The 14396-nt window shown below is 39.7% G+C and overlaps 1 protein-coding gene and 1 pseudogene across 3 annotated transcripts in view; one reads left to right on the top strand and one right to left on the bottom strand.

The window, feature by feature from the left end:
- The window catches only part of Nt5c3a (5'-nucleotidase, cytosolic IIIA), a 44349-nt gene that overhangs the window by 24401 nt on the left and 5552 nt on the right, over nucleotides 1-14396 (top strand). For 2 of the 3 annotated variants that reach the window (XM_031382022.1, XM_031382021.1), the window contains exons 2-6: nucleotides 2313-2367; nucleotides 8192-8290; nucleotides 9523-9592; nucleotides 12153-12199; nucleotides 13348-13433. In XM_031382022.1, the coding sequence (XP_031237882.1) occupies nucleotides 2332-2367; nucleotides 8192-8290; nucleotides 9523-9592; nucleotides 12153-12199; nucleotides 13348-13433 (338 nt within the window). In that variant the 5' untranslated portion in view covers nucleotides 2313-2331. The remainder of the gene's footprint in view (nucleotides 1-2312; nucleotides 2368-8191; nucleotides 8291-9522; nucleotides 9593-12152; nucleotides 12200-13347; nucleotides 13434-14396) is intronic. The other variant, XM_031382020.1, reaches the window with a different exon arrangement.
- Nucleotides 7306-7905, bottom strand: LOC116098982 (annotated as a pseudogene).

Genomic DNA, 14396 nt, shown 5'->3' with positions numbered 1-14396 from the left:
TTATTGATTTAAAAAACTATAGCCTCAGAAGGACATACAGTAACTAAAATTCATAGAGAACAAAGTTAGTGAAGGTCTTACCTCTTGCTTCCTTCTTTAGCCTTGTTCTACACAAGCTTGGGTTAACACCATTAGAAACCTTAAGCTCATCCTGAAAGCACACAAAGTAATTGTTTTCTAGTTTTCCAATTTTTCTAGTTCATATTTCAAGATTCCAGATTTAAAGGATTTAAAACTTCGCAGAGTTCATAGTTCAAGGGTAGAGCTTTCTATTTTTGAATGTGTCTTCTGTACTTGATGTGTTTGTCCAGCAGCTCTTCTCTTGAAGCATCTGCCACAGCTGACATTGGCAGAACAAGCTAGAACTTTGTATACACCAGGTATAGGCTTACAAGACTGGTGGTTAAAAATACTCTGCTCTGATATTCAGTATCTTCTTTCAGATAGTCCCAGAGTACTGGCATCTATCCCTCTGTGCATGTTTGTGTGTGTGTGTGTGTGTGTGTTTATGTTTATACTTTTGTGAAAATACAGGTCTGAAAATGAGGTTTGGGGCTGCAGTTCCACAATCACACAGATTGACTTTTGTTGAATGAAAGTTAAATTCAGACCCAATGTTGAGCACTGAGAGGAAGGAAAGCTCTTGGGTTAATATTAGCATAGTGCATGTGAATTACTAAAGGCAAGCAGCTGCCCTATGTGGTGGTTGTTTGCCTAGAATCCCAGTAATTGGAACAATAGGTAGAAGGATTGCCACTAATTTGGAGGCAACCAGGCTCTACATATCATAACCCTGTCTCAGAGGAGAGGTCTAAAGCTGGCCGTTGTCTAATCTTTTATTGATCGTTCTTTTGTTTGTGATAGTTCAAGAACCATCAAAATTTGAAGAGGCCATAAGACGATTTTTACTAATGCTGACTTGTTATTATTATTTTAATGTGTATATAGGTGCCCTAGGAGTGCATCAGATCACCTGGAATTAAATTTATAGTCAGTTGTGAACTGCCTGATGTGGGTGCTGGGAATGGAACTCAGTCCTCAACAAAAGCAGTCAGTTAAGAACATTCTTAATGGCTGAGGCATATCTTCAGCCCCTACTGACTTTTTCTTAATCGGTATTTCTACTTTTTTGTCCTGCTGAAGATCAAGTTCAGGACTACATATTAGGCAAGTCCTCTACCACTGATCTACATCTCCATCCCTGACCAGTAGCTCTTTTAAAATGGAGTTTTTGGCTGGGCTGTGGTAGCTCATGACTTTAATCCCAGCACTGCGGAGGTGGAGGCAGGCAGATCTCTGTGAGTTTGAGGACAACCTGGTCTACAGAGCGAGTTCTAGGTTTTTGATCATTAAATTTTTACTTAGCTGGAGTAAAGTAAAAAGTAACTTCATTATGGAAGAATTAGTAATCTCCTCTAAGATTTACACTATGGGACAAAGTCAGAATGGTAAAGGTTTTTTTTTAATTTAATGGATATAAAATTCATCCAGTTGCCTCCTAAAAATGCTCATTTTATTTGACAAACATGTTCTGTATTGGCTTTGCCCTAAACCCTATGCCAAATACAAACACAACACAGATTTACACAGAAAGATTTTACCATAAGAAAATTTAGCATGGAGGGAGAAGCCTCCCTCATCCTCACCTATTTATAGTTGATAGCTACTGAAGAAGGTCACTTTTCTTTATGCATTTAACCACTGGTAGATTCCCATACTCCAGTGAATAACCCCATGCACACATACTCACACTCACATACTCGCACACATGGGCAACACTAAGTAGACACAATTGAATGATATTTTTGAAAAAATTGAAAGAAAAAATACTTTTGTATATTATGTTTCTTTTATTTTAATTCTATGTAGATTTGGCACAGCCAACTCACTTTTCTCACAGGCTTCACCCTTTGTGTATAAGAAGTGTTGATAAAATGTCCTTGCAAAACCAACTAGAGTGGCTCACACCCATAATGAGGCAAGAGGATCCCCAGGAATTTAAGGCAAGCCTGGGTTATATAGAGTGAGACCCAAATTTGCTATAGTCTACTTTTCCTCTTTAGTCAAATGTGTGAGTACTAGTTTAGTTCTTAGAAGAGAGAGTCCAACTCTTGCTACAATGTTTTCATCCTAACACTCTGCATAGTAGAGGAAGTCCTTTGCTGAGCATGAAGCCTGCAGTTCCTTGGTATTTAAATATAAAATACCATCTTCCTGTGTCATTAGCATACATTAAGAACCTCAAATGTAAGTGTGTCATGTGTCCTTTTTTCCCCCTCTCTCTTGCTGTGACATCACCTGGGGAAATCCAGAAGATTGGATAACCACGAAATGACTAATCAGGAGTCTGCTGTCCATTTGAAAATGGTGGGTATGCAAGCATGTCCAGCTCCACCTGGAAACATGAATCTTCTCCACTCTTCTCTCTTGACATATATAATAATAGCAGGACTGGAATTTTACATAGGACTTTCTTCGTGATGCTTGGTACACAGAGAATAAGATCTCAAGTACTTGCTGAGTGACACGAAATACAGAAATTATTTTGCTTGAAATGTAATACATTTTTATAGTTCTTCTTAACATAAAATGGTGGCAAGGCTCTGGGGAGAATTTTTTGTTGTTTTACTTTTTTGTTTACTTTGTTTGAAGATAGTGTCTCACTGTGTCCTACCTCAGGATACATATGTATCTCACCATCCTCCTGTATGAGTAACGCTGAGATTACAAGTATGTGCCATCATGCCTAGCATTACATACTCCTTATTCCTTCGTTCTTTGTATGTTTGGTTTTGGTTTGGGGTTTTTGAGCCTGGGTCTCATGTAGCCCAAGCTGGTTGAACACACGTTGTAGCTGATGATGCTTGAGCTCCTAATTCTGCTTCCATCTCCTGAGGGGCATACTCTACCTCTACCAAATCACCATTCTTTTCTGTATTCCTTGGCATCTTATATTTAAGCCATTTAGAATGAAATATTTTAAGTCTATTTTAAAGGGACTGGCATTTAGGGCCAGTCAAACGGCTCAGAGGATTAGGGCTTTTGCCACCAAACAAGGTACTTGAGTTCAACCCCTGGGGCCTAGGTGGTGGAAGGAAAGAACTTACTCTTAAAACTTGTCCTCTAACCTTTACATGTACACACACACACACACACACACACACACACACACACACACGTTAGAGAAAGGGAGGGAGCGATGGTGATCAGAAGGCAGGCAGGTTAGGCAAGCAGACATAAAAAGGAATTTAAGAAAAAGAAAGGGTGCGTGCAAATGGCTGGGGCTGTCATTAGAGTGCTTGTGTAACATGCTGGAGCTCTCAGTTCAGTCCCCAGCAGTATATAAAACCCAGATGTGGTAGTCCCTGGAAGGAGCATGTCTCCTCTGAATATTATGCAAGGGGGGGTGCGGGGGGGGGGACATAACACTCCATATTCCCTATGATAAGACTCGTTGGAGCCAGGCGTGTTCTGAAGGCTGACACAAGAGAGTTCCTACAAGTTGAAGGTCAGCTTAACTTACACAGGGTATGCCAGGCCAGCCAGCTCTACACAGAAAAATTCTTGTCTTTAAAAGAATGATAAAAAGAAAATAAGTAAATGACCCTTTTATTCTTTATTTAACTAGTACATAAAACCATAAAGTACACATTTTCATGAACTCTACAGTATTTAATTCATAGGCATTAGCTTAAACTGTTAGTGTGTCTCAGCTGAGGAGTATAGTATATCTATAAGTCATTTTATTTATCTGTGTTTCCTCCTTTCTCTTTTTGCTGGGATTGAACCCAAGGTTTTATAGATGTCAGGCTGGGACTCTACCCATGAGCTACAGCTCATGTATTTCTCTTCTGTATTTCTTCCACCTGCATCATCCACCCTTTTGTGTTCTCTAGAGAGAGCAAGTGCCAGCTGTTTACCTGTTGTAGCCAGTCTGTTCCTCCAGACCCACTTGAGTGTCCAATGCTTATCTACATGGAATGAATGGTTGCGTGTTCTCAGAGGCACAGGCAATGATGATGTCCCAGCCGCTGGTTCCCTTCGATGTGTTATAATTATGAAAAAGATGATCCTATAATAGTCTGTGAAACTTCTGAAGCAATTTGAGTTCTCAATTTGCTTGTTACTGAAAAATAAATAAGAGGCTAACAATTTGTATAATTGATGATTTAAAAATAGAAAAGTGTTTTATAAGATACCAAATGTAAAATGTAGGTGGAGACCTGATTAGAATCAGGGCATTTGATGGGCGCCACCAAGTGGTCTTAGTTAATATTCATTTTTCGGGTTTTTTTGAAACAAGAGTTTTTTCTTGTAGGTAAGGTATTTTTTTCTTGTAGGAAAGGTATTTTATTCAGTAAGAAATAAAATGCTCCATTTTCTTGGTGAAATATTATGGTGACACAATCCTTTGTTTACTTTCACTATAACGAGTTTGTTTTTTAAAGGCTTTTTTTTTTTAATTATGTATGTCTGTGTGGGAGAAGGGGTACTTGCATGTGAGTGTTGATACAGAGAGAGTTAAAGCCGTTGGAGTAAGAGTTAAAACAGTTGTGAGCCATCCAGTGTGACTGCCGGCATCCACAGTTCTCTGCAAGAGCAGCAAGCGTTCTCAATCACTGAGCCATTTCACCAACTCCAATGAGTTTAGTGACTGAATCAAGTCTATGCTCTTCCCGGATACACTTTGTGTCCTCCAGAGCATCAGTGATCCTTAACATCAGCACAGAAGTATCGGTCCACATCAAATCTAGTCTCTAGCAGGTGTGGGTATTACAAATGCACACCATGTTTATTATGTAAACGTAAGGGTGAATGAAGGAAAACAAAGGTATCGGTTAATTTTTGTCTTATCTACTGAAAAATATTGTTAAATAAACATTTCTGAAAATATTGTTAAATAAATATTTCAGTAACCTTTAAACTCATTATAAAATTCTTAATCCATTGAGGCTTGGGGGAGTGGTCTTTGCATACGCACATATGTGGAGGCCAGAGGTCACCATTGGGTACCAGCCTCTATTGCTCCCCTCTTATCTTTTTGATGTAAGGCCTCTCACTGAATCTAAAGCTTACTGGTTCTGCTAGGTTTGCTAATGAGCAAACCCAGGGACCCCAACTCATAAAGTGCAGCAAGTACTTTGTGGACGGAGCTATCTCCCCTTGCCCCTCTTGAGACTCTTAAAATCTGGTTAAGTTAAAAGGATCACAGTGATAGGGTTTAATACATTGATTGCAGGTGATCTTATTCTTCTTTTAAGATATGGCTTTTAGCCGGGCGGTGGTGGCGCACGCCTTTAATCCCAGCACTTGGGAGGCAGAGGCAGGCGGATTTCTGAGTTCGAGGCCAGCCTGGTCTCCAGAGTGAGTTCCAGGACAGCCAGGGCTATACAGAGAAACCCTGTCTCGAAAAAAAACCAAAAAAAAAAAAAAAAAAAAGATATGGCTTTTAAAACTAAGTACGTAAGGGCTACAGAGATAGTAGAACTCGTGTACTTGGGACTTGATTGCCCGCATCTCTCCCCACCACCAACAAAAGAGAAAACAAATAAATGTAGATATTTCATGAACGGTGTTTGAATGTTTTCCTTTTCCTATATACCTCTATTATCGTCCAGTCTTTGGAAATGTCCTAGACTTCTGGTTTGGGGGGTTTGTTGTTGCCTTTTTAACTCTAGTGTATATGTAGGAACAACATGGGACCTGATAGAAGTAATCTGGTCAGATTCTCTTGAAATCAAAACCTAAGTCTAGTACTTTTTTAAGTCTGCTGCTTTTGTGGACTGTGTAAGTATTCAAGATAACACTGTAGAGAGGGCTGGGCTTTCACTGCACACTATGTAGAATCATAACTTGACATACTGCTTGCTTGCTGTTGATCAAAACAGAATCCCGGAGAAACTGACTGTTGTGGTAGAGTTATTTCTTCTAAAGACCTTTCTGCTATTGCTGAATATCATAATGTGAAATGGCCATGGTTTCCTGGGCCACTTGTCCAGTACATTGCTGTACAAGCACCATGTCTTTCTCTTTAAGTTTCCTTCAACTTGTGATAAAGTTAAACAAAAATGGCACCTAGTATAAAATTACTGAACAAATCCTAAAATCTCTATAAACCCCAGATACTTTCTAGTAGTTCTATTACCTTGAAAAAAAATCTGTTCTTACACTAAAAACAATTAGTAAATCATTTGGGATGTAGTACACAGAAAAGAATTGATTATCTTTAAAGTTTCTTTTCAAATTTTATAGATATTTTAGTTATCTGTACAAAACCTTATAAGGAGTAGTTATGCAATCTTTTTCTGCCTAGAAATATTTTAAAATGTAAATGTGAATACAAAGGAAATCTTTGTTTTAAGCCTCAGTCCTGGTTTTAGTTGGGGTTACTATTGCTGTGATGAAACACCATGACCAAGAAAGGGCTTCTTTGGCTCACAGGTCCATAAACCAGTTCATTGAAAGCAGTGAGGGCAGGAATTCACACAGGGCAGGAGCTGATGTAGAAGTCCTGGAGGGGTGATGCTTATTGGCTTACTCCCCCTGGCTTGCTCAGCCTCCTTTTTTATAGAACCCAGGACAACCAGCCCAGGGATGACACCACTCACAATGGGCTGAGCTCTCGCACATCAAATACTAATTAATAAAATGCCCTTCAGCCTTTGCTCCAGTTCTGTCTTACAGAGTTGTCTTCTTGAGTGAGGGTCCCTCTTCTCAGGTGACTTTAGCTTGTGTAAAGTTGACATGAAACTCTCCAGCACAGTGTTTGTCGCATATAGTATGGCATGCTATTTGCATATAACCTATTTGCACTTTTACATACCTTATTTTTAAGTCTTAATTAATTTTTAAAACTGAGACCAATCTATGTTGTCAAGGCTGGCTCCAAATATCTGTGCTCAAGTGATCCTACTGCCTCTACCTGCTAAGTAGGTAGGTGTGATTTTTCATCTTGTTTTCCAAAACAAAGTCTTACTGGCCTTGAACTCAGAGATCTGCCTGCTTCTTTCTGCCTCCCAGGTGATGGAATTAAAGGCAAGTACCACCACAGACAAACCGTAAGCAAAAAGTTCTAGGATTCTAGAGAGTTTTGATTAATGATAAACAGTTTTTTATGGTCTATAGATTTGGGGAAGCACATTACCTGAATATTCATATAAGAAAATTATATTCTAATAAAGTAAATGAACCATAAATGTAGGCTTTTTCTTTTGTTAGGTTTGCTTTGTGTAAGATGGGCTCCTGCTGTGTACTTAGAAGTATTCTTTTTTTGTTTGTTTGTTTGGTTGGTTGGTTGGGTTTTTTTTTCCTTTTTTTTTTAGTTTACCTGCATTTATTTTATGCTGAATTTATTCCCGTGCCATGAGTTTTGTTTCTTCGGTTTCTTCTGGGCTATCCTTTTCTTCTGTGCAGCCTCCTCTTCTGGCTTTGGAGCACTCTGCTTCTTCTCAGTGAGGATCATCTCAATGTGGCAGAGGAGCTCATGGATGGGTTAACCTGCCCATGAGCTCTGTAGGTTCGTCGGCGCATCTTAGGTGCCTTGTTCACCTGGATGTGTTCAATGACTAGAGAATCTACATCTAAACCCTTAAGTTCAGCATTACTCTCTGCATTTTTAAGCATGTGCAGCAAAAACTCAGCACTCTTTTTTTGGCCACCGTCCCTGTGTCCAGCCCCACTGTTTGGCCTGGGCGCACCTACCGACTCCACCATTATTCCGCCGGAATGGCACCCATTGCTTCTTCAAAGTGACATCCTTCAGATACTTGGTGGCTATGCATACCCTTGATGGCCCGGGCAGTTTCCCGGGTGTTCTTAAAGTGAACACGGAGGTTTGAACCTCTTGATTTGCATGATATTGTGGGGTTTTCTGGGTCGAGAGAGTAGCGAACCATCTTCACCGGTCACCAGTTTACCAGAAGTATTCTTAAACTCAAGATCCTCCTGCCTTAGCATCCAGGGTGCATTACAGATTTGTACTGCCATACTATGTAATTTTATGTTTATTTTATAGTTAGAAACCAGTTATATCATTTAAATTATTTTGTATATATAAATGGTAAGTTGATATGGTGATTTGCATTTTTAGAATAATGCCTCAGCGTTTTTATACTTTCCATTACAAGCTTCTTGGTGTGAAAGGAACTGGGGAAAGTAAGTAAAAGTTAATCATCTCTATTCACTTTTCTAGATGCCAGAATTTCAGAAAAGCTCAGTTCGTATCAAGAACCCTACCAGAGTAGAAGAAATTATCTGTGGTCTCATTAAAGGAGGCGCTGCCAAACTTCAGGTGACTTTAAGCTTTTTTAAACATTGAAGCTGATGTTCATGTGATAGCTGCTGGGAGAAGGAAAATCAGTTCTCACCAGTGGAGGGATGCCGGGGCTGTCAGCCACGCTCCAGGGCAGGCCCCCGACTTGTGAGTTTTGGCTACAGAAGACAGACTCCATGGTTTGGGTTTGTTTGGTATTTTTTCTCTTTTTAGTTTCTTTGTTTTGTTTGTGTGGAGAGAAAGACAGCAAACGCATGGAGGTGGGGAGGATATAGGAAGAGTTGAGAAAAGGGAAGAGTATGATCAAAAGATATTGTATAAAAAGCTTAAGCCAATTGAAAAGAAAAGTTGAAGTAGATGCATCTGTCTCAGGTTAGTGACAGAGCCCTGCAGGGTAAATGAACCTGTGGGTCCAGCACCTAGCAACTGCAGGGGAAAACTCACTCATTCATCTCCTGTTTTGATAAAATCTTAATAATGGAGAGGTTTGTTTGTTGCTTGTTTGTCTTAAGTTCTAAGGTAACTAGTACTATAAACAGATGATAAACCATTTCAGGAGTCATAGTTAAAAGAGTACAGTTTCAAGTTATTCTGTATATTAATAACTGTCAAAAGGTAACTCTATGAGGGATAGTTGAGTTTACCTGTTTCTCTCACTGTTGGTGTGGGATTCCTATGGTTTGCTTCCAGCTCCCAAGTGCTGGGATCATGGGCAGACATCATCCCAGACTCAAGCTTATTCTTTTTTAAGTAATAGAATTGCAGACTAAATGGGACGGAACTGAAGAGGTTATTTATTCCAACTTCATTTTAAGAATTCCTTTTCCATTTTAACTGCCAAAAAGCTAATTTATTATCTATCTAAGTCATATCCAGAACAGAGTAGCAGAAACAGATGAGACCCTGCCTCAATAAGGCGGAAGTCGAGAACAAACTCCTACAAGTTGTCCTCTGGCCCACACATACCAGAGCATGGCATACTCACATTTATACACAGATATTTTGTGTTATTTTGTTTTTGTTGTTTTCAAAACAGAGTGTTTCTGTATAACAGCCCTGGCTGTCCTGCGACTCACTTTGTGGACCAAGCTGTCCTTGCACTTGCAGAGATCCTCTTGCCTCTACCTCCCTAGTGCTGTGATCAAAGGGAGCGCTTCTCAGGGGAAAGGCTCCAGGATCTGCATTTGCTTTAGAGAGCTTTCCATTGTGGTGGACTTGTTTACAATTTTGCCTTTTCCTTTTTCTTACAGATAATAACAGACTTTGACATGACTCTAAGTAGGTTTTCCTACAATGGGAAAAGATGCCCAACATGTCATAGTAAGTGTGATAATACTACTCAACAAGTAAATGAGTGTAATCATAAATATTTAACAATGAACCGACTGAGGGTTTCGTTGTAGTTTTCTCTTTTTAATGTTGAAAGTGAAGAAACTTGCTTCTTGTTATGTTTTGAGGAATGGTTTGTACTTGTCCTATGTGAATGGTTATTTTCATATATGCTTTTGGAAGAAAAAGGAATGGATGAAGACTCCAAAATATTGCTCACTGTTTATAGTCTATTTATTACCCAAGAAATACTTGAAAGGTTTTACATTTGGGGATAACCCAGAAAAATTATCAAATGTTGTTAATTAGTTAGATTTCTATTGCTGTTGTAAACACTATGACCAAAAGCATCCTGGGAAGGGAAGGGTTTCTCTTGCTTGCAGTTGGAGTGGATCATAAAGGGAAGCCAAGACAAGAGGTCAAGCAGGAGCTCATGCAGAGACCATGGAGGAATGCTGCTATCTAGCTTGCTCCCCTAAGGCTTGCTCAACCTGCTTTCTTAACACAGCTTAGGGTGGAACCATCCATAGTGAGGTCTACCTCTCCACATCTGTCCTCAGTCAAGAAATGGCCCACAGACTGCCTACAGCCCAGTCTGATGGAGGCATTTTCTCAACTGTGGTTCCTTCCGCACAGGTGACCCTAGTGTGCGTTGGGCCTGATAGAAAACCAGCTGGCACACTCTGAATTAAGGATGAAACTCAATAGTAGGGCACTAGCCTAGCATGTGTAAAGCCCTGATATTGACTTCTGACACACAAAATCAAATTACTTATAATGACAGCAGCTTGGAAAGGCAACTAAAATTCTGTCCCATCCACATACCAGAAACTGTACAACCATTGTGAATGGTATTTATAGAGTTTTAATTTTATGTGTGTGTGTGTGTGTGTGTGTGTATACATACATACATACATACACACATAGGAAAACAAGAAATGAAAAGAACTAGATTTGACTTGAGCTCATTTTACCTAGTTCATTAGTAATAAAAACTTTGAGAAGAGATATACTAAAATACTACTAATTATAACTTTTCCATAGTTTCACGTGAAGTACCATTCTTAAGAAAATGGTATCTTTCATGGCTGGGGTTCTCTACAGTGGAGGCCTTGCATACATGAAGCCCTGGGTTCAGTCTCTTAAGATGGCATAAACTGGGTAGAGTTTATAGTTGGCTTGTGCCTATAATCCTAGCAGTGGAACAGTGGAGGCAGAGGATCCTAAATTCAAAATCAGCCTGGATTGCATGAGACCTTGAGTCCAAGCTTGGTGTCTGATTTCTATCAAAACCAACTTGGGGAAAGAACCGGTTTATTTGGCTTTCTGGTTACATCTATCATCATCTAGGGAAGCCAAGGCAGGAACTGAAGCAGAGACCATGAAGCCCACTGGCTCGCTGGCCTTGCTTCCTTATATTATCCAGGACCACCTTGTCAGGGGTAGTCTCACCCAGATGGGCTTGGCCTTCTTGCATCTACAAGGAAAATCCCCCACAGACGTGGCCGTAGGCCAGTCTGTTGGATGCAGTTCCTCAGTTGAGGTTCTCTGTTCCCAGGTGACTGCGATTTGTGTCACATTAACGTAAGCCACCCAACACCCTGTCTCAAAATAGAAAGAGAAATTTTTAAACTTTGAGATGTATTTGTTGCTTCTGTTTATTAAAAGGGAATAAGAAAATGAAAATAGTACAGTACTGTATCATACCTCTGTGAATGTAAAATAGCTTGTCCCTGCTTTATGGTACGTAGTAGTGACCGTGCTTTAGCAGAGCTGTTTTTAATGATGTGGCTCAGAGTGTTTTCTTTCCAGATGATGATTGAGAAGCTAACTTAAAAAACTGGTGACAGGTACCACAAAATAACAGAACTGTGCTGTTTTCTGGGGTTTTGGTTTTTACTTTTTTTTTTTTAATAGAGTGTGCTGTATGTCTCTACAATTTTGTTCAAATGACTGCAGAACCTGGAAAAGCTGTTGCTGCTATTGATGCATAACATACTGCTATTATTGGTCTTTTTATATAAATATAAATATACATATACATATACATATATATAATTTGAATTTTTGGAAACTTTAGCTGTGCTGTCAACTTTGGAAAAAAGTATCCCAGTTTACTGTATTGAGTTGGCATTGTACAGAAATTAACAGCCATATTGGTCTAGAAATGTTGGATTTAATTTTTTTTCCATTTAGACAGGGGTAACGCACTGTATTAAATATGTAAGGACTTATCTATGTGGGTTTGATTACAAAAACTAATAAAGTATTCTCTAAATAAAAAAAGAAAATGAAAATAGTATACAATTGATTGTTAGAAGATATTGAACTATTTACCTAGGTGGTATATGTGAAGAATTACTAAATCTCAGATTCTGAATCCATCACCTCCTGGAGCAAGGCCATTTGAAGGACAGCATTGAGGACAAAAGTTGCAATAACCACAGTAACTGACTTGGCTTTTAAAGACAAAAGAAGCAAGTTTATCTTTATTAGTGGTAGCATCAACCAGAATAGTTTCTTTAATGCCTGTATTGTTCTCTCTCTTTAGATATAATTGACAACTGTAAGCTTGTTACAGATGAATGTCGGAGAAAGGTAAATATCAAATCGTTACAGATGTATAGTTAAGTCTTTCATTGCCTCCACTGATTTAGATTTTTTGTTTGTTTTGTTTTGTTTTTTGTTTTCCCTCAGACAGGAATGAATGTCAGAAGCTAGGCATGAGAGCATACACTTATAATCCCAGACTAGAGTACTGAGGGAAGACAGTTTCAAGTTTAGGGCCAGCATTAGCTGCATGGTGATACTTGTCCTCCACTTAACCCCCACCCCCACCTCAAAAGAAGTGAAATGAATGCTAAGTGCTTGTAGCCGCATCTGGCACATAATAAGCACTCGATAAGTATCAAGTTTATTCTATGAACTCTATCTTAGCTTTTTTTTTTGTTGTTCCAAGACGGGGTGTCATTTAGCCTAGACTGGCTTTGAACTCACTGGCTAGCTGAGTAACACCTAAAGATGCTGTTCCCATTTCCTCGACCTCCCAGGTGCTAGGATTACAGGGTGTGCAACCTTTGCTAGCACAACCAGCTTTAAAAGTTGTTATTAGAACACTCTGGGTCCTTACATTAACTGGGAAGGCAAAGGTCTCATAATGATTTGCCCTCTTAAACTGATCAGGGTGTTCCTGGGGTGCCTGCCTCTGTCTTAACAGAGCAACTCATGGTGCCCATCAAAGTTAATGACTTGATTTCAGGACTTAACTTTTCGGGTCTGGTGGTTCCAGCCTGTAATCCTACTACTTAGGCTGAGGCAGAAGGATTTGAACGTTCAAGGCCACCTGGGTAACATAGCAAAGAACCTGGCCCAAAATAGAAAGTAAAACTGGGCCGGGCAGGAGAGCAGAGGCCAGTCAATGAAATCACTTACCTAACATGTGCAATGCCTCACATTCATTCTGCAATACCACAGCCCAGCAGAACAAAGCCTGGAAACAAACCCACACTTACTCTAATGATGTTCGTAAGGAGTACTTGGTCTCATTAAATTGCTATCTTGGGAGTAAGGTGGCTTCTGCAGGTGAATCTAACTCTATGTAAATGAAGATCAAACCGTCTCCAATTTTAATTTTTACTGAAAAGTGGCGTATAGGTTGTCTTTTATTGTTTGCATTGTTTTCTGTAATAACCAGGTAAATGACAAAACTGTATACCCTCACAACTAAGTCACTCATTTCTTTCCAGTTACTGCAGTTAAAGGAGCGGTATTACGCTATTGAGGTTGATCCAGTTCTCACAGTGGAAGAGAAGTTCCCTTACATGGTAGAGTGGTGAGTACCTCTGGGCGGTGGGGAGCACTGAAGTGCCAGTGATACAGTGGCCCAGTTAAAACTGGTGTCTTGTTTCCTCCTTTACTGTATACAAATAGATATACAGGCCATGAGTACAGAAAAGCTTAATCGGTGCAGTGAGTTAACAGCCTGCGATGTACCTTGAGATGACATGTACTAAGAGTAAATAAAAAGTCTGGCAGTAGTCTTAAAAGCTTTATCTTTATTTTAAAGCTTATTAGACAAAACAGGATCTAAGTACAGAGAAAAAACTAGGATCCACGGTGTGTCTGTTCTAATGTGGAGGACAGGGCCTCTGGTGTTGGCTGTGTTTATCAAACTGGAACATTGTTAGAGACCACAGTATGAGGTTTGTGTGGAACTCCAGGCCAAGACAAACCTTGACAAACTTAGAGGCTCAGAGGAGTCCACCAGGATGAGAGAAACCAGAGCCAGAGCCGCTGAGAAGCATTCTAAGAAGTGGAAAGTGCTTTGATTTGAGCAGCAACATCTGCTGTAAAATTTTAAGAGTCCAAGAATATTCTCAGGAGCTGCGCAGTTCGCCTGTGTGTGTATTAAATGTGAAAAGAGATTTCTCTCTACCCACATGTACAATCAAAACTGGAGCTAGCTTTGGAACACTTAAAAAGATTGATTTCTGTATGGAGAAAGGACAGTTTTGCAATTACTTTCATCTTCAGATGGAATAAGCTCTGGCCACAGAGACAATCTCTTTTACATACACCTGTAATTCTCAAAGTTGGAAAGCTGAGGCAGAGGGATTGTTTCTGGTTTGAGGCTACACTAGCTTGCATATGAGTACAGGCCAGATAGGGCTTTCTAACTATCCCACAAGACGAAAGGAGAGGGAAAACTGCAGGGAAGGAAGGAGTGTCACTTCAAATCACATAGAGATGGATATTCAGCTATTAAGTAAAGGTTCTGGTTCCTCCTGGGAAAAGG

Source organism: Mastomys coucha, unplaced genomic scaffold, assembly GCF_008632895.1.
Source record: "Mastomys coucha isolate ucsf_1 unplaced genomic scaffold, UCSF_Mcou_1 pScaffold20, whole genome shotgun sequence".
Classification (NCBI taxonomy): domain Eukaryota; kingdom Metazoa; phylum Chordata; class Mammalia; order Rodentia; family Muridae; genus Mastomys; species Mastomys coucha.
This window is presented reverse-complemented; position numbering and strand designations above follow the sequence as displayed.